The sequence below is a fragment of the Oncorhynchus mykiss genome, chromosome 5 (genome assembly GCF_013265735.2).
Source record: "Oncorhynchus mykiss isolate Arlee chromosome 5, USDA_OmykA_1.1, whole genome shotgun sequence".
NCBI classification, from domain to species: Eukaryota; Metazoa; Chordata; class Actinopteri; order Salmoniformes; family Salmonidae; genus Oncorhynchus; species Oncorhynchus mykiss.
In genome coordinates, this window is record NC_048569.1 from 27,241,736 (window position 1) to 27,266,288 (window position 24,553).

Sequence of the window (24,553 nt, forward strand, 5' to 3'; positions counted from 1 at the left end):
TATATGGTCTTTGTTTTAATAATAATTGAATACAATCTTGTATGATGTATTGTTTTATTTATGATGTAGGTTGTTGTGACGTAATAGGTTTATTCCTGTTTGGACCCCAGGAAGCTTTGGCAGCAGCTAATGGGGATCCTAATAAATACTAAATACTAAAAGCAACATTTTGGGAGTTGGGAGGATGAGGGCTTCCGGTTCAGCATACAGCTGTGTGTCTGAGCCTGCTGATCTGTGCATTATATACTCAACAGGATCTTCTACTGTGGCAGTGGTTTCCCTCCCTGATGGAGCGTACAGGATGGAGAGGGACAGAAAAAGGGAAGGAGAAAGGATGGTGGGAAGGAGGGAGGAAGAGGAAGCAATGGAGAGGCGGAAAGAGAGGCTTGTCTTGTCAAAGGGAAAACTGGATGATATTAACTCATTAGTCACCGCTCTGGTCGACTGTTATGAAGAACCATCCAATATGCACAAGCCTGGGAACCTATAGGAGAGCCATCATTCACATGGTTTATATTTATTTGCTCCATCCCTCTTGATGCCGAGTCAATGGTTAGGATTCATTGACAGATGCTAATCTTTTCTATTGTTATATACAAGAATGAGATGAAAATGCAAAACGTAGGAAAGGAAGAAAAGAGAGAGACAAAGACAGAGAGACAACGACAGAGAAAGAGGACTGAAGAGGACCATGTCCATGCTGCTCAGTTACAGTTGAAGTCGGAAGTTTACATACACATTAGCCAAATACATTTAAACTCAGTTTTTCACAATTCCTGACATTTAATCTTAGTAAATACTCCCTGTCTTAGGTCAGTTAGGATCACCACTTTGTTTTAAGAATGTGAAATGTCAGAATAATAATAGAGAAAATTATTTATTTAAGCTTGTATTTATTTCATCACATTCCCAGTGGGTCAGAAGTTTACATACACTCAATTAGTATTTGGTAGCATTGCCTTTAAATTGTTTAACTTGGGTCAAACGTTTCGGGTAGCCTTCCACAAGCTTCCCACAATAAGATGGGTGAATTTTGGCCCATTCCTCCTGACAGAGCTGATGTAACTGAGTCAGGTGTGTAGGCCTCCTTGCTTTCACATACTTTTTCAGTTCTGCCCACATTTTTTTTTATAGGATTGAGTTCAGGGCTTTGTGTTGGCCACTCCAATATCTTGACTTTGTTGTCCTTAAGCCATTTTGCCACAACTTTGGAAGTATGCTTGTGGTCATTGTCCATTTGGAAGACCCGTTTGCGACCAAGCTTTAACTTCTTGACTGATGTTTGAAAATGTTGCTTCAATATATCCACATAATTTTCCTACCTCATGACGCCATCTATTTTGTGAAGTGCACCAGTCCCTCAAGCAGCAAAGCACCCCCACAAGGTGATGCTGCCACCCCGTGCTTCATGGTTGGGATGGTGTTCTTCGGCATGCAAGCCTTCCCCTTTTTCCTCCAAACATAACGATGGTCTTAATAGACATTATGGCCCTTTTTTGTTTCATCAGACCAGAGGACATTTCTCCAAAAAGTACGATCTTTGTTCCCATGTGCAGTTGCAAACCGTAGTCTGGCTTTTTTATGGCATTTTTGGAGCAATGCTGAGCGGCCTTTCAGGTTATGTCGATATAGGACACGTTTTACTATGGATACAGATACTTTTGTATAAGTTTCCTCCAGCATCTTCACAAGGTCCTTTGCTGTTGTTCTGGGATTGATTTGCACTTTTTGCACCAAAGTGCGTTCATCTCTAGGAGACAGACCGCGTCTCCTTCCTGAGCGGTATGACGACAGCGTGTTCCCATGGTGTTTATACTTGCATACTATTGTTTATACAGATGAACGTGGAACCTTCAGGCGTTTGGAAATTCATTCAAGGATGAACCAGACTTGTGGAGGTCTACAATTTATTTTCTGAGGTATTGGCTGATTTCTTATGATTTTCCCAAGATGTCAAGTAAAGAGGCAGTGAGTTTGAAGGTAGGTCTTGGAATACATCCACAGGCACACCTCCATTTGACTGAAATAATGTAAATTAGCCTATCAGAAGCTTCTAAAGCCATGACATCATTTTCTGGAATTTTCCGAGCTGTTTAAAAGTCACAGTCAACTTAGTGTATGTAAACTTCTGACCCACTGGAATTGTAATACAGTGAATAATAAGTGAAATAATCTGTCTGTAAACAATTGTTTAAAAAATTACTTGTGTCATTCATAAAGTAGATGTCCTAACCAACTTGCAAAAACTACAGTTTGTTAACAAGAAATTTGTGGAGTGGTTGAAAAACGAGTTTTAATGACTCCAACCTAAGTGTATGTAAACTTTGACTTCAACTGTAGGTGCTGGAGTGTTATTTGACAGCAGAATTAAGCCACAGAGCTGCTGTTCTGAAAGCACAGTTACAGCACATCCATCCATCATCCTCCACTGGCCTCTCTCTGACCCCTAACCTTAACACCACACAGAGCCAAGAGAGCTCCTCAGGATCCGACCACCTCAGCCTTACAGCCTTGTGTTTCTGACTCAAAAGTATTTTCTCTCCAAACCATATACTTTAGCAGACAAAGTGCTGCTCCTTCCCCAGCCACTCCAAATGGTAATCAATCATTTTCATGGGCAGCCTCTTGAGCACAGCGCCACAAGTAGTGTTGAGGTTCAAGAACAGTCTCCAATCAATACCCATCAGGACAGTTTGTGTCTGGTGAGATGCTTACAGCACTGAACCTGGGATTGCAATCCAAACCAGACAGGGAGCGATAGATTAGAATAACTTTAATTCCATCTCTGTGTTGCTCTCTTGGGAAAAACTAAAAGTGGGAATGAAAAAGTGTGCAAAACAGAAAGTCGGCCTGCGAACATCTGCTGATTAATAAAAAAGCCCACTTACTGAATGCATAACGATTCATAACCTGCAGGGTAACAGCTTGTTGATCAGGGAAAACGTTCACTGGTAGCAATTGTTTAAAGTGGGGTGGGTGAAACTGACAGACAAACTGCTTCAGAAGAGGAGTGTTGGTGAGTCATTGTGGATGGCTGTACAGTACAGTGTATTGTGAGATGCTTGTCTGTGAACTGTTAAAACTAGGCCGCATTGCCTCATCGGGCCTCTGAGGTCAAGACAGATTGGGACGCATGTCACCCAACAGGAATGGCACTGGATTGGAAAGCTGCTGTTTTATGGCCTCCTGACCAGTTGTGCTATTTTGTGTGTTTTTCTGTGCTGGTCGTAACTTTTTTTGTCCATAATGTTTCCGCCATTGTTTCCTGTGACTGAAGGTAGCTTCTGGCCATCAGAACAGCAATCACTAACCTTGATTTGGATGAATATTTCTAGTTCAACGAGTCGGCGGTGCAGGACATACTGCTCACCCCAGACCAGGCCTTAGTCACCCAGACTCGGAGAAGAAAGATGCGGCATAAGCGAGGCCAAAGCGCGGGCACCCTGATGAAACTACGTAGACAAGTGAATAAACCGCCTCTACCCTCCATTCTACAATCACTGGAGAACAAACTGGAAGAGCTCTGTTCAAGACTATCCTATCAGCGGGACCTGAAGAACTGCACTGTGTTTCTTGGAGTCGTGGCTGAACAAGGACATGGATAATTTACATCTAGCTGTTTTTCTATGCATCGGCAGGACAGAACGGAAGCTTGGGTAAGCTCAAGGGGAGAGGTGTGTGTCTCTTTGTCAACAACAGCTGGTGCGCAATCTTTATTATTAAGAACGTCTTGAGGTTCTGCTCGCCTGAGTTAGAATACCTCATGGTAAACTGTTGACCATACTATTTACAAAATAGTTTTTATCAATATTTTTCATACAGTAACTGTCTAATTACCACCACAAACCGTTACTGGCGCTAAGTCCACAGTCAACAAGCTATTTAGGGCCATAAGCAAACAAGAAAATGCTCATCCAGCGGTGGCGCTTTAAATGCAGGGAAACTGAAATCACTCTTAGCTAATTTCTAAGAGCATGTCACCTGTGCAACTAGAGAAAATAATTAATAAAACACACTAGATCAACTTTAGACCACGCATAGAAATGGATACAAAGCTTTCAAAGCTGGATGCTAAGCTACAGGACTGTTTTGCTAACAAAGACTGGAATATGTTACTGGAATTTCCAGTATTACCGGCATAGCACTCAAGCGTGCACTAAAAACACGGAGGTGACTACACCATAGTGCCCTTCAAACTCATCACTTACCTAAGGACCCTGGGACTGAACGCCTCCCTCTGCAACTGGACCCTGGACTTTTTGAAGGGCCGCCCCACGTGGTGACGGTAGGCAACAACACATACGACACACTGACCTTCAACACGGGGACCCCTCAGGGGTGCGTGTTTAGTCCCCTCCTGTAATCCCTGTTCCACATCACTAAGGATCTATCATGGTCCACACACACCAACACAGTCGTGAAGAGGGCACAACACCTCTTCCCCCTCAGGAGGCTGAAAAGATTTGGTGCAAAAAACTACTGCTGCACCATTGAGATCATCTTGAATGGCTGCATCACCGCTTGGTATGGCAACTGCTTGGCATCTGATCGCAAGGCGCTACAGAGAGTAGCGCATACAGCCCAGTACATCACTGGGGCCGAGCTCCCTGCCAACCAGGACCTCTATATCAGGGAGTGTCAGAGGAAGCCCCCAAAATGTTTTAAATACTCCAGCCACCCAAGTTATAAACCCTTCTCTGGTACTCAATGTATAGAGCCAAGTTATCGTTACTCATTGTGTATTTATTATTGTGTGTTATTACTTTTCTATTTTCTTTCTCACTGCATTGTTGGGAAGGGCCAATAAGTAAGCATTTCACTGTTCGTCAACACCTGTTGTTTACAAAACATGTGACCAATGCAATTAGATTTGATTTAAGAAAGAAAAGCCTAGTCTTCATAGTGCATTCTTGACAGCTTCTTGAAATTTCAATGGAATGTTGTCAAATCATCTAATATGCCTCATGATGACTGTATTAGAATGTAGAATGTTCCAACATTGCAACAGACAATCCATAGACCAGCAGAATGGAAGGGAATAAGTGATAGTGTCAGGTCAATCAGATGACACCACGAAACACTCAAGGTTAAAGGAACTAGGCCCAACCTACCTTCAAGCGCTACCAAAGTTAAATCAACTTAAAAGGAGCTCCAAAGCTGAGCGCTTATGGAGTCTGGGTAGTTGAGAACCGCCCAAAACTGTTACAGTCTTAACTCCTCTTGCCTAATTCTCATTCAATACCTGCCTCATTGGCAGATACTGGAGGATCACATTGAGCAGTCTATTCCTTTGGTGCCTTTGATCGTCTCCAGTCTGTTTTACAGAGATTCTCCCAGAGAACTGGCGCCATACACAGAAATCAAAGTCGGATCTATGGGAGTAAAATCTTTCAAAAATGATTATCTTGTCACCATAAGCCAGCACATTAAAAATCTATGTCTGTACTGTTGTGTGATGCTGTGGTGGCGGCGGCAGTGGTGTCAAAGTCGGGAGTGTTAAGCAGAGCACCGCTCTCCCTCCCTCTCTTTCCCACCTTATGAAGCCAGTGGAGCTCTTCAAGTCATGTTAATTAAGACAAATCAGTACAATCAGCTTGAGCTGTCTCTTCCAAGCACCAGGACAATTTCTCAGTTTCCAGTTCAGGCAAAAAGAGGGGAGACGGGGTTGACCCTAGAAAATACAACCAGCCAAATTGCGAGGAACATCTCTCAAGGACAAATAGGGTAGCCTGGCACCCCATATCACACCCAGCACCTTCAACATCCATCACTTACAATCACTTACAATTAATGCAGACAATAGAGAGAAACTGGCTAAGATTTAAGCAAGAAATGAAATGGTGATTTTGTAGCCTCGGACACCCTTTGCAATTTTTCCCTAGATTTGCTTGAGGAAAAGTACTGTTCTGCAGTGAGCACTGAGCTAAAGTTAGAGTGTTCCTGTGTATGTTGCTTAGGATGAAGAGTGTCTGAGCTGAATAACAGTGGATGTCTTCAAGGGTTTGGGTCAAGCGAGAGAGGACCCATTTGTCTGTAGCACAAGGGTGGAGAAATGGTTGTGATGGGTGGGTGGGCAGCCAGAAGAGAGCAGGAAAATAAGTGGAAATTATGTCTGCATTTAGAGGGAGCAAACACATCTGTGGGGCGGCCAGACAAACAGCTTTGGATTCAGTCCACCGGCGTTCAGCACAAAGCAAACACTGCAGTCAATGAAAAGTGAGGAAAATTAAGTTTGTCAGCACATCCAAAACAACACATCACTGCAGCTCCGAAAATGAACGGGGCACTTCAAGGATAAGAAATGAGTGAAAAATACCTCCTCTGAGACTTTGAAAAGTGTTAAGAACCTTTATGTACTCACAATCCCCCAAGGACAACAATGCTACTTACTATAATGTTTACATACCCTACATTATTCATCTCATATGTATACGTATATACTGTACTCTATATCATCTACTGCATCTATATGTAATACATGTATCACTAGCCACTTTAAACTATGCCACTTTGTTTACATACTCATCTCATATGTATATACTGTACTCGATACCATCTACTGCATCTTGCCTATGCCGCTCTGTACCATCACTCATTCATATATCTTTATGTACATATTCTTTATCCCTTTACACTTGTGTGTATAAGTAAGTAGTTTTGGAATTGTTAGTTAGATTACTCGTTGGTTATTACTGCATTGTCGGAACTAGAAGCACAAGCATTTCGCTACACTCGCATTAACATCTGCTAACCATGTGCATGTGACAAATACATTTGATTTGATTTTGATTTGAAGTGGTGAAAGTCACTTCTCGATACAGTCTATGCTGACCAGTCCTCAAGGAAAAGTATTGACCAAGCTGAATTTCTCAGGTTGATCAACATTGCACTGCTCTAGTGGTGAAGGGCGTTCTACTATTGAACTCCTGGTAGAGGATATTTCAGCAGTGTAATGAGTCATGGGCCTACAGGAGACCATGTTAATGAGCTTTTCCACGATGAGCTGCAGGGTACCCTCCACAGCTACAGCCCCTCTGGCCACACTCCACATCATCAATCATCACAATCCAACACTGCCGCCAGTTCATCTCAATCTCAAGTACAGCCCAGAATCTCTATCAGAAAAACTGGGCATATTTGATCTAGGTACTTTATGTTGATCTCAGCAATTTGTGAACACAATCTGTGACATGAATAACTGAAGATTTGCCAGTGGGAACATGCCTGATCAATATTTTGTTGATTCAATGTACCTTTCCCCTGAAAGACATTCTAATCTGATATGAACACCAATATCCCTCTCAAACAAAGATAATTCTAACAAGTGGACCATTATTCTCGCCTCCAGGGGTTCCGTGATCAATACTAGACAATTGAGTGGCACTCTGCCTGTCTGAGACGGAGCTCTTGTCGAAAGGGAAATGAAAAAGAAAATGGGAAGAGAAATGAAGTGGACCAGGACTAAACTGAGATGAAGAGGCTCCCTCGGAGCCAATATGAAATCTCCTCAGGTATTGGATTTCACAGTTGCCCAGTTTGACTCTCATAGATGAGAAACTGTACTCACGGTCAGCTGTGTACTCTGCCGGTGTGGCTGGCACAGCCGGCTCTGCGGGTACTTCCTCTGGCTTGGTTGCCATGGCGGAGGCAGCTGCAGCGGCGGCTCCGTTCTGTTCCTGTCGGGCTTTCCGGACCAGCGCTGCCAGTGGATGGTCTGGGTCCATGACTTGGAGAGGCTACAACACAAATAGATCTGGTTAGAAGGCTTATAACAACAATCAGAAGCTATTTTATTAGCCTCAACAATGGGAAGATATAGAGTTGTGAAACTGTGAGACACCTCTAGCTTATGTGATGGGCAACAAGTCATGGCAGAGAAACAGTTTATTTATGCTATATTTCTCTATGTTATGTGGTATAACCTACTTATCGCAAGTCATTTATTAGTGTGGCCTTTGAATAATTTATAAACATACTGTTGATTTATAATGGTGTCTCCAGCCTTATGGTGTGCAATCTGGAGTAATCAAAAAGAGTTGGCATATGAGTTATCAAAACCCTTTCAATGAACAGACTTCACAGTTCTAAAGGAAAGATGGCATTCTCTTGATATTCAGGTCTAAAGCACTTTGAAGTGAGATGCTTTGAACTCAGGCCAAATTGTGCCATCGAATAGAACAACTTAACAATAATGTGCTATTAATTCAGAAGTGTATGGACTTTTGAACATTAGAAACCTAACCATTGGCGCAATTACCAAATGGTTAATCCCTATAAAAAATGTAATATGAACATTTAATATACATATTGTGGGTTGGAAAGAACAGGCAAAGCCTCTATAGATGGGAGATAATTGATCCAGAAAGGCCCTCAAATGAACTCAGTCTATAGTCGTACAGTTTTCTTCCCTCTGCAGCAAAGATAACTATTTGTCTGAATAAAACAGAACAAAGCAATATAGTGAAGAATTCACAAGTGCTTTTCACAGTAATGGTTTCTCATATCCAATAATCTCAGCCCAGTGTACAGTAAAATGCACCTCTCAGACCATCTTCAATAGATGAAAACACTCAGGGAAAATAATAAGCATTAAGGTAGAGGTCATGTTGGGCCAGGTAAAGTACACACTAGTCAGAGCACACACTAGTCCTTACCTTCATCAGCTCCTCAAGGCGAGAGCTCTTCTTAGGAGCAAACAGGCTCGGGTGGAGGTAGTTGCCATCCCCATCATCATCCGAATCATCAGAGTCTACAGAAAATATATTGAAGTATGAATGAAGAATATTACAAACAAAAAACTGTTTTAAGTAAGAAGTAGGTATTGGTCTGAAGCTGAAAAATAAAGAATTCACAATGCCGCGATTAACTGGTCCATCTTAAAGGCATTCCTAGCAGACCAGGAGATATGTGGCTAAATCGAGTGCGCCTACTGCGCTGGCCAATCGGACAGCTCAAATCACCGTGCTTTAAGTTTCCACGACCCCCGGTCACAGCAAAGATTGATACTATCCTACATGATACCATAAATTCTAAAACCATGACCAGCGAGAGACTGTAAAAGAATACAGCAAATAACTGCTGTTTTTATGAGTGAGTTCATGTCTCAACAAGTGTGGTGATAACTCTGCATTTTTATTATTTTAGCAGCTTGTCATGTCTATTTTAATATCAAGGAATATTTCACATTCTCTGGTCATAGGAACAACATGAATTTGTGCACGAGGTAGACGTGAAAACTGTGTCCCCTCTCACCAGCCTGGTCTCATAGACTAGACGTAACATAGTCAATTTAAAATCCAGGACAATCAGATTAGTATGCTATGTTAAGTTGGGCCTGGATAGATTTTGTATTGATATGTAGGCCACGTGTGCCTTTTTTTTACATTGATTTAGTTCTGCTGTTGAGCTGTTCTGGTCTGTTAATGTTCTGTATTATGTCATGTTTTGTGTGGACCCCAGGAAGAGTAGCTGCTACTTTCCTAATAAAATACCAACACAGATGGTTGCGAGTTCGAATCTCATTACAGGCAACTTTATCATTTTAGCTAATTAGCCACTTTTCAACTACTTACTACTTTTTAGCTACTTTGAACTAATTAGCTAACCCTTCCCCTAACCCTTTTAGCTAACACTTCATCTAACCTTAACCCCTCAACCTAACTCCTAAACTTAACCCTAACCTTAATCCTAACCCCTAGCCTAGCTAACGTTAGCCAGCTAGCTAACGTTAGCCACCTAGCTAGAATACATAACATATCATGCATTTTACAAATTCATAATATTTTATACGTTTTGCTAATTCGTAAATTATAATACGAATTGTACTTCGTAACATATCGGAGTGTTTAGAATTTACATACAGAAGAATACGAAATGAGTCAGCCTCACCTGGTCAGCCTCACCTGGAGGAAAGGAAGGAGAGAGCAGGGACCATGAGAGGCTGACTCTGCTGTTCTTTCCCTCGCTCGGCTGAGATGCAGCGGAGACTAATGCAGCGTTCAAAACAACTGGGACCTCGGAAATCTCCGACTTCCAATGCTTAATTTGAGCCGGATCTTCCCAGAACAGGATCCGCCACCTCTCCGATTCGTACTCTTTTGTTCCGGAACCTATTTGGCAATATCTGGTACCTCTCATGGCATGAACAATAATTTCCACTTTTTGCTATGTAAAAATTATAATAAAGGCAATCAATATGTCATTAATTCTCCTGCCCCCCCACAAAAAAAACTAAGTGAAAAAGTAGATTTTCAGCCCGGGCCAGATATTCTGAGTTGAGTCAAGTTGGGCCGGACAGGACTAACCTAACCTATGTTTAAAACCAATGCTTGGGAGTGACCGTGTGATAAGTGCACCTGCATCTCTCACAGAACAAGAATGAGATTAACTTTATATGATCGCTCTCCCTTTCTCTGCTCTGATAGACATGTGCCTGCAACTCTCATCTCTCCAGCATTGCAATTAATTTATTTCCCTATAGAATCATAGATGGGCAAAGTCTTCTGGAGGAGCTGCAGCACCCCTGATAAATTGAAATACATTTGCCAAAGTTATAGAATTACAGTTGTCTGTTCAGAAAGAAATTAAATAATTCAGAATAGCCTACTACACCATGAGTAGGCCCATAAATTAGCCACCGAGGATCAATAGCTTCTTTTAAAAAAATACCCTAGCTGTGGATTGTGTGTAGCCCAATAAGGCATAGCCTACAGACGGGAGCATGCGGCAAATCTGTCAGTGAACAGAATGCAGATAAAAACAGGCCTTTCGCAATATTAAAAATGCAATCGAGGGAAAACACAGGTTGGAAAGCAAATGGCACCTGCTGAAAAGAGAAGACTAGAATCCGTATGCTGTAATAAACTTCAAAATATTGTTTTACAAAGTAAAACAAGAGAGAGATAGGCTTTTGGCACAAACTCATCGGACATCACTGGAGAGTGAGCTGTAGTAACTGTAGTAACCACAAAAGTGTTAAACAAATCCAAATATATTTTAGATGAAATTCATCAAAGTAGCCACCCTTTGCCTTGATGACAGCTTAGCACACACCAAGCAGATACCTCGACGGCCATGAAATAACTTAATTTGACTCTATGTAAACTGGAAACCACAGATTTTGAGGCTGCATTTATTGTAGCTGGGGATTTTATTAACAAGGCTAATCTGAAAACAAGGCTCCCTAAATTTGATCAGCATATCAAATGAGCGACCCGAGCTGGCAACACCCTGAATCATTGCTACTCTAATTTCTGCGACGCATACAAAGCCCTCCCTCGCCCTCCTTTCGGCAAATCTGACCACGACTCCATTTTGCTGCTCTCAACCTATAGACAGAAAGTGAAACAGGAAACGCCCGTGCTCAGGTCTGTTCAACGCTGGTCCGACCAATCTGATTCCACGCGTCAAGATTGCTCCGATCACGAGGACTGGGATATGTTCCGGAAAGAATCGGACAATAACATTGACGTATACGCTGATTCGGTGAGTGAGTTTATTAGCAAGTCCATTGGTGATGTGGTACCCACAATGACTATTACATCCTTCCCCAACCAGAAACCGTGGATTGATGGCAGCATTCGTGCAAGACAGAAAGCAAAAACAACTGCTTTTAATCATGGCAAGGTGACCGTTTACAAACAGTGTAGCTATTCCCTCCGCAAGGCAATCAAACAAGCTAAGCATCAGTGTAGAGCCAAAGTAGAGTCGCAATTCAACGGCTCAGAAACGAGACGAATGTGGCAGGGTCTACAGTCAATCACGGACTACAAAAAGAAAACCAGTCCCGTCGCGGACACTGATGTCTTGCTCCGAGACAAACAAAACAAGTTCATTGCTCGCTTTGAGGACAATACAGTGCCACCGACAAGGCGCACTATCAAAACCTGCGGGCTCTCTTTTACCGCAGCCAACATGAGTAAAACATTTAAAACGTGTTAACCCTCACAAGGCTGCCGGCACAGACGGCATCGCTAGCCGCGTCCTCAGAGCATGCGCAGACCAGCTGGCTGGCGTGTTTACGGACATATTCAATAAATCCCTATCCCAGTCTGCTGTTCCCACATGCTTCAAGAGGGCCACAATTGTTCCTGTCCCCAAGAAAGCTAAGCTAAATTACTATTGCCCCGTAGCACTCATTTCCGTCTTCATGAAGTGCTTTGAGAGACTAGTCAAGGATCATATCACCTCCACCCTACCTGACACCCTAGACCCACTCCAATTTGCTTACCGCCCCAATAGGTCCACAGACGACGCAATCGTAACCACACTGCACACTGCCCTAAACCATCTGTACAACAGGAATACCTATGTAAGAATGCTGTTCATTGACTACAGCTCAGCATTTAACACCATAATACCCTCCAAACTCGTCATTAAGCTCGAAACCCTGGGTCTCGACCCCGTGCTGCGCAACTGGATCCTGGACTTTGACGGGTCGCCCCCAGGTGGTGAGGGTAGGAAACAACACCCTACTGATCATCTAAACAGGGGCCCCACATGGGTGTGTTCTCAGCCCTCTCCTGTACTCCCTGTTCACCCATGACTGTGTGGCCATGCACGCCTCCAACTCAATCATCAAGTTTGCAGACGACACTACAGTGGTTGGCTTGACTACCAACAACGACGATATGGCCTATAGGGAGGAGGTGAGGGCCCTCGGAGTGTGGTGTCAGGAAAACAACCTCACACTCAACGTCAACAAAACAAAGGAGATGATCGTGGACTTCAGGAAAGAGCGAGGGAGCACCCCCCTATCCACATCGACGGGACAGTAGTGGAGAAGGTGGAAAGTTAAGTTCCTTGGCGTACACATCACGGACAAACAGAAATGGTCCACCCACACAGACAAGAGGCTGAAGAAATTTGGCTTGTTACGAAGAACACTCAAACTTTTACAGATGCAAAATCTGTCAGCCTGTCAGGCTGTACCACGGCCTGGTACAGCAACTGCTCTGCCCACAACCGTAAGGCTCTCCAGAGGGTAGTGAGGTCTGCACAACACATCACAGGGGGCAAACTACCTGCCCTCCAGGACACCTACACCACCTGATGTCACAGGGAGGCAAAAAGGATCATCAAGGACAACAACCACCCGGGCCACTGCCTGTTCACCCCGCTATCATCCAGAAGTCGAGGTCAGTACAAGTCCACCAAAGCTAGGACCGAGAGACTGAAAAACAGCTTCTATCTCAAGGTCTCAAGTGGTAAAACAGCCATCACTAACGTTGAGTGGCTGCTGCCAACATAGACTCAATCTCTAGCTACTTTTATAATTCACATTTGGACGTAATATATGTATCACTAGTCACTTAAACAATGCCACTTTATAGAATGTTTACATACATTACTCATCTTATATGTATATACTGTACTCTATACCATCTACTGCATCTTGCCTATGCCGTTCGACCATCGCTCATCCATATATTTATATGTACATATTCTTATTCATTCCTTTACACTTGTGGATATAAGGTAGTGGTTGTGAAATTGTTAGATTACTTGTTAGATATTACTCCACGGTTGGAACTAGAAGCACAAGCATTTCGCTACACTCTCATTAACATCTGCTAACCACGTGTATGTGACCAATAAAATTTGATTTGACAAGCTCACAGAATGGGACTTTGAGTGCTGAAGCTTGCAGCGCAGAAAAAAATAATCTGTCCTCGGAAGCAAAGGCATGGAAGCAAAGTCAGCACAAGAACTGCTCATCCGGAGCGTCAAAAAAAGGATTTCCATGCCCGAGCAGCCACACAGAAGCCTAAACTAACCATGCGCAATGCCAAGCGTCGGCTGGAGTGGTGTAAAGCTCGCCATCATTGGAATCTGGAGCAGCGGAAATGCATTCTCTGGTGATGTGATGAATCACACTTCAAAATCTGGCAGTCCGACAGACGAATCTGGGTTTGGCAGATGCCAGGAGAACGCTACCTGCCCTAATGCAAAATGTGTACTGTAAAGTTTGGTGGAGAAGGATGGTCTGGGGCTGTTTTTCATGGTTCGGGCTAGGCCCCTTAGGTTCAGTGAAATCCTAAAGCTACAGCATACAATGACATTCTAGACGATTCTGTGCTCCCAACTTTGTGGTAACAGTTTGGGGAAGCTCCTTCCCTGTTTCAGCTTGACAATGCCCCGGTGCACAAAGCGAGGTTCATGCAGAAATGGTTTGTCGAGATCGGTGTGGAAGAATTTGACAGGCCTGCACAGAGCCCTGACCTCAACCCCATTGAACACCTTTGAGATGAATTGGAACCCAAACTGCGAGCCAGGCCTACTAGCCCAACATCAGCGCCCGACTTCACTAATGCTCATGACTGAATGGAAGCAAGTCCACACAACAATGTTCCAACATCTAGTGGAAAGCCTTCCCAGAAGAGTGGAGGCTGTTATAGCAGCAAAGGGGGGGACCAACTCCATATTCATGCCTATGATTTTGGAATGAGATGTTTGATGAGCAGGTGTCCACATACTTTTGATCCTGTAGAGCATTTGGCCGGACCTTTATACAATGCCTTCGGAAAAGTATTCAGACCGCTTGACCTTTTCCACATTTTGTTAGGTTACAGCCTTATTCTAAAATTGAGTAAATTGTTTTTTCTACGCACAATATCCAATAAAGACAAAGCAAAAACAGGTTTTAGAAATTTTTGGAAATGTTTTACAATAAAAAAAAGAAATATGACAATAACATAAGTATTCAGACTCTTTACTAAGTACTTGGTTGAAGAACCTTTGACAGTGGTTACAGCATCGAGCATTCTTGGGGATGTAGTTACAAGCTTGGAACACCTGTATTTGGTTGAGTTTCTCCCATTTTTGTCTGCAGGTTCTCTCTAGCTCTGTCAGGTTGGATGGGGAGCGTCACTGCGCAGCTATTTTCAGGTCTCTCAAGAGATGTTTGATCAGGTTGAAGTCCAGCCTCTGGCTGGGCCACTCAAGGACATTCAGAGACTTGTCCTAAAGCCATGCCTGCATTGTCTTGGCTGTGTGCTTAGAGTCGTTGTCCTGTTGGAAGGTGAACCTTCATCCCATTCTGAGGTCCTGAACACTCTGGAGCAGTTTTCAGAAAGTTTATCTTTCCCTTGATCCTGACTAGTCTCTCAGTCCATGCCGCTGAAAAACATCCCCACAGCATGATGCTGCCACCAACATGCTTCACCATAGGAATAGTGCCAGGCTTCCTTCAGACTGGGCATTTAGGCCAAAGAGTTGAAGCTTGGTTTCATCAGACCATAGAATCTTGTTTCTCATGGTTTGAGAGTCTTTAGGTGCCTTTTGGCAAACTCCAAGTGGGCTGTTATGTGCCTTTTACTGAGGAGTGGCTTCCGTCTGGCCACTCTAACATAAATGCCTGAGTGCTGCAGAGATGGTTGTCCTTCTGGAAGGTTCTCCCATCTCCACAGAGGAACTCTGGAGCTCAGTCAGAGTGACCATTGGGTTCTTGGTCACCTACCTGACCAAGGCCCTTCTCCCCAGATTGCTCATTTTGGCCGGGTGGCCAGCTCTTGGAAGAGTCTTGGTGGTTCCAAACTTCTTCCATTTAAGAATGATGGAGGCCACTGTGTTCTTAGGGATATTCAATGCTGCAGACATTTTTTGGTACCCTTCCCCAGATCTGTGCCTCAACACAATCCTGTCTCGGAGCTCTACAGACAATTTCTTTGACCTCGTGGCTTGGTTTTTGCTCTGACATGCACTGTCAACTGTGGGACCTTATATACAGTGCCTTGCGAAAGTATTCGGCCCCCTTGAACTTTGCGACCTTTTGCCACATTTCAGGCTTCAAACATAAAGATATTAAACTGTATTTTTTTGTGAAGAATCAACAACAAGTGGGACACAATCAGGAAGTGGAACGACATTTATTGGATATTTCAAACTTTTTTAACAAATCAAAAACTGAAAAATTGGGCGTGCAAAATTATTCAGCCCCCTTAAGTTAATACTTTGTAGCGCCACCTTTTGCTGCGATTACAGCTGTAAGTCGCTTGGGGTATGTCTCTCTCAGTTTTGCACATCGAGAGACTGACATTTTTTCCCATTCCTCCTTGCAAAACAGCTCGAGCTCAGTGAGGTTGGATGGAGAGCATTTGTGAACAGCAGTTTTCAGTTCTTTCCACAGATTCTCGATTGGATTCAGGTCTGGACTTTGACTTGGCCATTCTAACACCTGGATATGTTTATTTTTGAACCATTCCATTGTAGATTTTGCTTTATGTTTTGGATCATTGTCTTGTTGGAAGACAAATCTCCGTCCCAGTCTCAGGTCTTTTGCAGACTCCATCAGGTTTTCTTCCAGAATGGTCCTGTATTTGGCTCCATCCATCTTCCCATCAATTTTAACCATCTTCCCTGTCCCTGCTGAAGAAAAGCAGGCCCAAACCATGATGCTGCCACCACCATGTTTGACAGTGGGGATGGTGTGTTCAGGGTGATGAGCTGTGTTGCTTTTACGCCAAACATAACGTCTCATCTGACCAGAGCACCTTCTTCCACATGTTTGGTGTGTCTCCCAGGTGGCTTGTGGCAAACTTTAAACCACACTTTTTATGGATATCTTTAAGAAATGGCTTTCTTCTTGCCACTCTTCCATAAAGGCCAGATTTGTGCAATATACGACTGATTGTTGTCCTATGGACAGAGTCTCCCACCTCAGCTGTAGATCTCTGCAGTTCATCCAGAGTGATCATGGGCCTCTTGGCTGCATCTCTGATCAGTCTTCTCCTTGTATGAGCTAAAAGTTTAGAGGGACGGCCAGGTCTTGGTAGATTTGCAGTGGTCTGATACTCCTTCCATTTCAATATTATCGCTTGCACAGTGCTGCTTGGGATGTTTAAAGTTTGGGAAATCTTTTTGTATCCAAATCCGGCTTTAAACTTCTTCACAACAGTATCTCGGACCTGCCTGGTGTGTTCCTTGTTCTTCATGATGCTCTCTGCGCTTTTAACGGACCTCTGAGACTATCACAGTGCAGGTGCATTTATACGGAGACTTGATTACACACAGGTGGATTGTATTTATCATCATTAGTCATTTAGGTCAACATTGGATCATTCAGAGATCCTCACTGAACTTCTGGAGAGAGTTTGCTGCACTGAAAGTAATGGGGCTGAATAATTTTGCACGCCCAATGTTTCAGTTTTTGAATTGTTAAAAAAGTTTGAAATATCCAATAAATGTCGTTCCACTTCATGATTGTGTCCCACTTGTTGTTGATTATTCACAAAAAAATACAGTTTTATATCTTTATGTTTGAAGCCTGAAATGTGGCAAAAGGTCGCAAAGTTCAAGGGGGCCGAATACTTTCGCAAGGCACTGTATGCCTAATCAATTGAATTTACCACAGGTCTACTCCAATGAAGAAACTTTTCAAGGACGATCAATGGAAACAGGATGCATCTGAGAAAAATGTCGAGTCTCATGGCAAAGGGTCTGAATACTTACATAAATAAGGTATGTTTATTTTATATATATTTGCAAACATTTCAAAAAAACTTTTGATTTCTGGGGTATTGTTGAGGAATATGTTAAATTCAATCTATTTTAGAATAAGGCTGTAATGTAACAAAATGTGGAAAAAGTCAAGGGCTCTGAATACTTTCCAAATGCACTGTATCTGGCCGGCAGGACCATAGCTCCAGCCTGCCAGATAAGTTTGGTCCACGGGTTGGCCAGCTAGCCAGATCCCATCAAATAATACCAATATAGTCAATATAGTTTGACCTTGGATAGAAAGGGATTTTGCTCAGGGTTGAGAATGTGATCATGTTCTAAGAGTCTAATATTGCCATAATTGAGTGCCATGGGAAAAAGTGGGAAAAAGTAACTTCTAAACATAACTGTTTTTTGCGAGTACCAGCTCTGCTAGGCCTCTGACACATGAGGAGCTAGGCAGAGAGTCTGTAGGGCGCTGGTCAAAAAAGAAAGTCAGAGTACATAAATAATGTCAATAGAGTCCCTTGTGAAGGAGGGTAAAGAGGAGATGCGGCTTGAGAAATGAGTCAAAAATACAGGATATCTGTTCTGTCAGGCTCCCTTTTCCGGTTAATAATAGAGCATGCGGGGGGGTTAGTAGGGAGTGCATATATTACAGGTGTCACAGGGTTATCCACTTTCATAAAGTTGTTCTCGTTCATACGGATTTCCCCTCTGTCAAAATATAGCTTGAGCTTAGGGCTGGGCAATATCAAATTATTTCGAATTTATGCTTTAGCGTATTGTTCCAAATGCCTGGATCACAAGAGGTTTATCTTTTTTTTCTTCGTTTTTATGAGCGTTCTGTCTTTTTGGTCTCGTCTGCTTTGCTGCTTCAGTCCAGTGTGCACTGTGCTCCTTCCCACTCAAACACAGACACCGAGCCCCTTCCCCTACCACTCACAACAAAGACGAATAACAACATCCTCTCTGACAAGAAGCAGTTGAAACTCGCTATTTGCATTTGAGGATTGGTCCAACAGAATCGGTAAAATGGACACCGAAACGCTTAGAGATATTGTTTTACTGTAATAGACAAAAACCTTTCTAACAACACCCTTTTCATGGCTCAACTCACAAAATGTAGAACAGAGCAGACCCTACTAAAACAAGAGTATCAATGAACATGTATCACATACCACTAGCAGCATTTTAGCCACAGACTTATGTGCTAGCTGTCTAGTCTGTGTTTTATAAAATGTGCAATGAGCATAAAAAGGCACATTTACATAAGAATTTGCAACACGTTCTCATTCTGAGAAATATGCATGATGAATGGAAACAGGATGCCCTGAGCTTAAATTCAAGTCTCAAAGCAAAGGGTCTGAATACTTATGTAAATAAGGTATTTCTGCTTGTAAGTAATATGCACACATTTCTAAAAAACAGTTTTCACTTCGTCATTATGGGGTAGTGTGCATAGATTGATGAGGATTTTGTATACATTATATACATTATTATATTTTAATGTATAAAATGTATATTTGAATGTATTTAATGTATATTTTAATTATTTTAATACGTCCATTATTCCTCTGAAGTGTGAATTAAGCCGTTTGAGAAGGTTATTATTATTTTAAATAGAACAGACAAACATACAGTGGGGCAAAAAAAGTATTTAGTCAGCCACTAATTGTGCAAGTTCTCCCACTTAAAAAGATGAGAGATGCCTGTAAATTTCATCATAGGTACACTTAAACTATGACAGAAAAAATGAGGAAAAAAAATCCAGAGAATCACATTGTAGGATTTTTAATGATTTTATTTGAAAATTATGGTGGAACATAAGTATTTGGTAAATAACACAAGTTTATCTCAATACTTTGTTATATACCCTTTGTTGGCAATGACAGAGGTCATGTAGTAGGTCAAAGCTGTGTGTTGGAAAACCCTGGTAGAGCATGGGTTTAGTAGGCATTGTGGTGCTCATGTGAATTTAACTTATTTTTTCAGCCTCAGACCAATACCTCATTCTCACTTAATTTTTGTTTTGTTTTTAATGTCCATGGTTTTTACACTGGAAGGTAATATTCTGTTAAAGCTGCATTATACAAAATTGGCACATGCAAAGGCAGATTTGCCATTAGTCTCATTAGCAGTGCTATTGTAACCTTTAAAGAAAAATATCAAAATGTTTAATCTGAAAAAGGTTATCTGTAGGAGGGATGTATATGGTAGAGGCAATTAAGCTTGGAATGTACTGAGTGAAGGAAAGACACATCTTGGCAGGCACTGATAAGGGTGGGGAGCTGTGGATTAGTGAGGAAGGGGGCCGAGGTCAGGTCAGGTTAAGGGAGAAGGAACAGTTTATTGCCCGCATCCCTTAATTTCCTGCCTAGCAACAGAGATGTAATCTTTAGAGAGAAGGAGGAGATTCCAACCCAAATTGGGGTATATATATATTTTATTTAACCTTTATTTAACTAGGCAAGTCAGTTAAGAACAAATTCTGATTTACAATGACAGCCTAGGAACAGTGGGTTAACTGCCTTGTTCAGGGGCAGAACAACAGATTTTTAACTTGTCAGCTCAGGGATAGCAACCTTTCAGTTACTGGCCCAATGCTCTAACCACTAGCCTAACTGCAAAATATATACTACCACTGGTGGAACCATGTCTTTGTCTGTTCAGCTGTTAGATCCTTTGGTTGAAGTTTTTAGTGTCCGTCGAGTTCGTACTCTGATATTTAGAAACTAACAATACTATAGTTGCATACTACAGTAATAAGTACTCCATTTATTCTGAATTCTATTAATGTATTCTGTTGTTAAAGGGACACTTCAGAATTTTGGTAATGGAGCCCTTTATGTACTTCCCCAGTCAGATGAACTTGTGAATACCATTTTTATGTCTCCGCGTGCAATAGATAAAGGGCTTCATTGCCAAAATCCCGAAGTATCCCTTTAAAATGTATTCTGTGCCACTGTTCTCTAAGATTTCCACATGAAGTATGTATTAGATAGTAACATATACTATGTATCCCATGATGTACAACTCATTCTATATAAACCCTTTTTGTTAATCTCTGTGACTCACCCTGTAAGTCCTGCTTGTCGGAGGCAGAGGTATAGCGGCCCTCCTTCATGACCTTCAGGATGTGTTTGTAGTAGGGGTTCAGGTAGTGTTCGAAGTTCAGGAAGTCAAACTGGGAGTTGCCAGACTGCTTGGCTTTCAAAACAATCTCAAACTGGGCCCCCTGCAGGCACACAAAGTTGGCGGTCCTCTCAATGATGGCATGGGTTTTGGTGGTCGCTGGCTGGAAAGGGGAAGAGGACACACACTAAGTCAAACTATATGTGGGGTTAAGGATAGGTGACAACCTGGGGATGTATGTATCAAGCAAGAGTAGGAATGCGGATCTACAGTCGTGGCCAAATGTTTTGAGAATGACACAAATATTAATTTTCAAAGTCTGCTGCCTCAGTTTGTATGATGGCAATTAGCATATACTCCAGAATGTTATGAAGAGTGATCAGATGAATTGCAATTAATTGCAAAATCCCTCTTTGCCACACAAATGAACTGAATCCCCCAAATATTTCCACTGCATTTCAGCCCTGCCACAAAGGGACCAGCTGACATCATGTCAGGGATTCTCTCGTTAACACAGGGGTGAGTGTTGACGAGAACAAGGCTGGAGATCACTCTGTCATGCTGATTGAGTTCGAATAACAGACTGGAAGCTTCAAAGGGAGGGTGGTGCTTGGAATCATTGTTCTTCCTCTGTCAATCATGGTTACCTGCAAGGAAACATGTGCCGTCATTATTGCTTTGAACAAAAAGGGTTCAGAGGCAAGGATATTGCTGCCAGTAAGATTGCACCTAAATCAACCATTTATCAGATCATCAAGAACTTTGAGAGCGGTTCAATTGTTATGAATGCTTCCAAGAAAGTCCAGCAAGCGCCAGGACCGTCTCCTAAAGTTGATTCAGTTGCAGGATCGGGGCACCACCAGTACAGAGCTTGCTCAGGAATGGCAGCAGGCAGGTGTGAGTGCATCTGCACACAGAGTGAGGCGAAGACTTTTGGAGGATGGCCTGGTGTTAAGAAGGGCAGCAAAGAAGCCACTTCTCTCCAGGAAAAACATCAGGGACAAACTGATATTCTGCAAAAGGTACAGGGATCGGACTGCTGAGGACTGGGGTAAAGTAATCTTCTCTGATGAATCCCTTTTCCGATTGTTTGGGGCATCCGGAAAAAAGCTTGTCCAGAGAAGACAAGGTGAGCGCTACCATCAGTCCTGTGTCATGCCAACAGTAAAGCATCATGATACCATACATGTGTGGGGTTGCTTCTCAGCCAAGGGAGTGGGCTCAGTCAGAAAATTGCCCAAGAACACAGCCATGAATATAGAATGGTACCAACACATCCTCCAATAGCAACTTCTCCCAACCATCCAGGAACAGTTTGGTGACGAACAATGCCTTTTCCAGCATGATGGAGCACCTTGCCTTGAGGAAAAAGTGATAACTAAGTGGCTCAGGGAACAAAACATTGATATTTTGGGTCCATGGCCAGGAGACTCCCCAGACCTTAATCCCATTGAGAACTTGTGGTCAATCCTCAAGAGGCAGGTGGACAAACAAAACCCCACAAATTCTAACAAACTCCAAGCATTGATTATGCAAGAATGGGCTGCCATCAGTCAGGATGTGGCCCAGAAGTTAACTGACAGCATGCCAGGGCGGATTGCAGAGGTCTTGAAAAAGAAGGGTCAACACTGCAAATATTGACTCTTTGCATCAACTTCATGTAATTGTCAATAAAAGCCTTTGACACTTATGAAATGCTTGTAATTATACTTCAGTATTCCATAGTAACATCTGACAAAAATATGTAGACACTGAAGCAGCAACTTTGTGGAAATTAATATTTGTGTCATTCTCAAAAGATTTGGCCACGACTGTAGGATCAAGGCCCCTTTTTCCATGTAACATTATTCGTTGTGATCTAACAGGCAATGGGGATCCTAAATCAGCACACCTTGTCTGAGATGCTTGATACATACGGCCCCAGACTCTCCTTTAAGGTAAGTTAATGTAACTGTATTTAATAACTGAGGCACAATAGTAATCACTTCAGAAGCAAAGAAGAAAAAGCTAAATACGCTACAACATGACATGAAACAGGTTTTTAAGTGTGGCAGTTAATTCTTTGTGGGGGATCAACCAAATTATATTTCCTAAAGCCTGTAGAAGAGGTTTAATAGCTTCTTCACTAACAATCATTTACTAAATACATACAAGATGGAAATCATTGGGACTCGATTACTCAATATCACTGTGACTGTGTACTTTCAATGATGAATCATTCTCGTTAGTTACCCTAAGAAAAAACTAGCAAAAACACACATTTCTCATCAAATGAAAACCTTTGGAGAGAAGACGCTTGGGCCTGAACTCTGTAGTAACATTCCACTACACACACACTTGCGAGTTTTGCGAGAGCATAAACTCTGTAGCGGCAAATAACCTTGCAATTTTGAATTTTAACGAGGAACTTCTTATGGAATCATGAAACACAGAAAGGAAGAGCAGAGAGAGAGACGATTCCTTCTCCCAACCCCTCAGGCTGTCAGACTGCCTGTGATAACGGGGGAAACACAGCCATATCCCCAAATTAATAGTTCAAATCAGATATTCTGAGAATAGCGCCAGCTTTGACTAATTGGCTGTTTCAAAACGGTGCAATTGGAAGGGCTTTGCAGGGTACCCAATCAAAATCTCATTACAAGGACACATGGAAAGGATGCGCATGTGTGTCTGGACATCACAGAGGACACTGACAGCCAGAGTGAGGAAGATCTCTCTGTCAGCGGCATCTATATTGAATTACTATGTGTGTATGCATGTCCCAGGGTGTATGTAAGTTTGTGTGTGTGTTTGTGTCAGTCTGAAGTCTGTAGGGTGAGAGAGAGAGAGAGAGAGAGAGAGAAAAAATCAAGGCCATGCTGAGATGAAAGCCTCCCCTTCTTGAGTTGGAAGGACCCTGCAGATGAAAGGCAACCGGCGGTCAATGGGAGAAGCAGCAGCAGTGGAGTGGAAAGTCTGTCCTAGTGGACTGGGATGATACTGACTGACACAAACTAAAGCAGCACAGCAGACTCCTCTTCTCAGTCTCCTCCCAGGCTGCAGGATGTGAGTGATGACCTCAATACCATCCCCCAGATAAGACTCCTTATCGTTCGACTCACCACTTGTCTGTGCCTGTCTGTGTCTGTCTATTGGTCTGTCTGCAGTCTGATCAGCATCGCTACGTCAATACTGCACCAGTCACTGTCTATCACACGCACAACACTCGCAAGCAAGTTCTGCTGTTTGCTGCTCCGATCCCTTCCTTTTCCCTCTCCATGGCTCCATAATAGGGAGTGTTATGTAAACCGTTGGATCTCGGACCCACCATTGTTCAAATGTATACTGAACAAAAATATAAACGCAACATGCAACAATTTCAAAGATTTTACTGAGTTACAATTCATATAAGGAAATCCGTCAATAGAAATAAATTCATTAGGCCCTAATCTATGGATATCACATGACTGGGAATACAGATATGCATCTGTTGGTCACAGATACCTTAAAAAAATAGGCCTCTGGATCTCGTCACGGGATTTCTGTGCATTCAAATTACCATCGATAAAATGCAACGGTGTTCATTGTCTGTAGCTTATGCCTGCCCATACCACAACTCCACCATGGGGCACTCTGTTCACAATATTGACATCAGCAAACCACTCGCCCACACAACGCCATACACGTGGTTTGCGGTTGTGAGGCCGGTTGGACCACAATTCTCTAAAATGACAGGTTATGGTAGAGAAATTAACATTCAATTGACAATTGAAAGCTCTCTAAAAACTTGTAACTTATATGTTTCCTGGTCTTTCTTATATCCCTCAGATATAGGACAGACACTTCAAAACTAACTTCCTTTAGATTTTTGGGGGGGACGTTCTGTTGTTCCATGTAGTGAATCTCTTATTCAATGCGTTTGTATGGGCTAATAGCAGTAAGGCCAAATAAAAACATTAATCAAATATATATATATATATATTTTAATACTTCAAATGGGTCT

General features: G+C 42.5%; 1 protein-coding gene across 6 annotated transcripts in view; it reads right to left on the reverse strand.

Moving 5' to 3' along the window:
• Positions 1–24,553, reverse strand: part of LOC110522882 (splicing factor, suppressor of white-apricot homolog) — a 140,998-nt gene that overhangs the window by 101,226 nt on the left and 15,219 nt on the right. For all 6 annotated transcript variants that reach the window (XR_005051704.1, XM_036977163.1, XM_036977162.1 and 3 more), the window contains exons 5-7: positions 20,515–20,734; positions 8,655–8,749; positions 7,568–7,736 (exon numbers count right to left, since the gene is read on the reverse strand). Coding sequence is in view for 5 of the 6 variants with exons in the window: in XM_036977163.1 (XP_036833058.1) it covers positions 7,568–7,736; positions 8,655–8,749; positions 20,515–20,734 (484 nt within the window). In the remaining variant the exon portion in view is untranslated. The remainder of the gene's footprint in view (positions 1–7,567; positions 7,737–8,654; positions 8,750–20,514; positions 20,735–24,553) is intronic.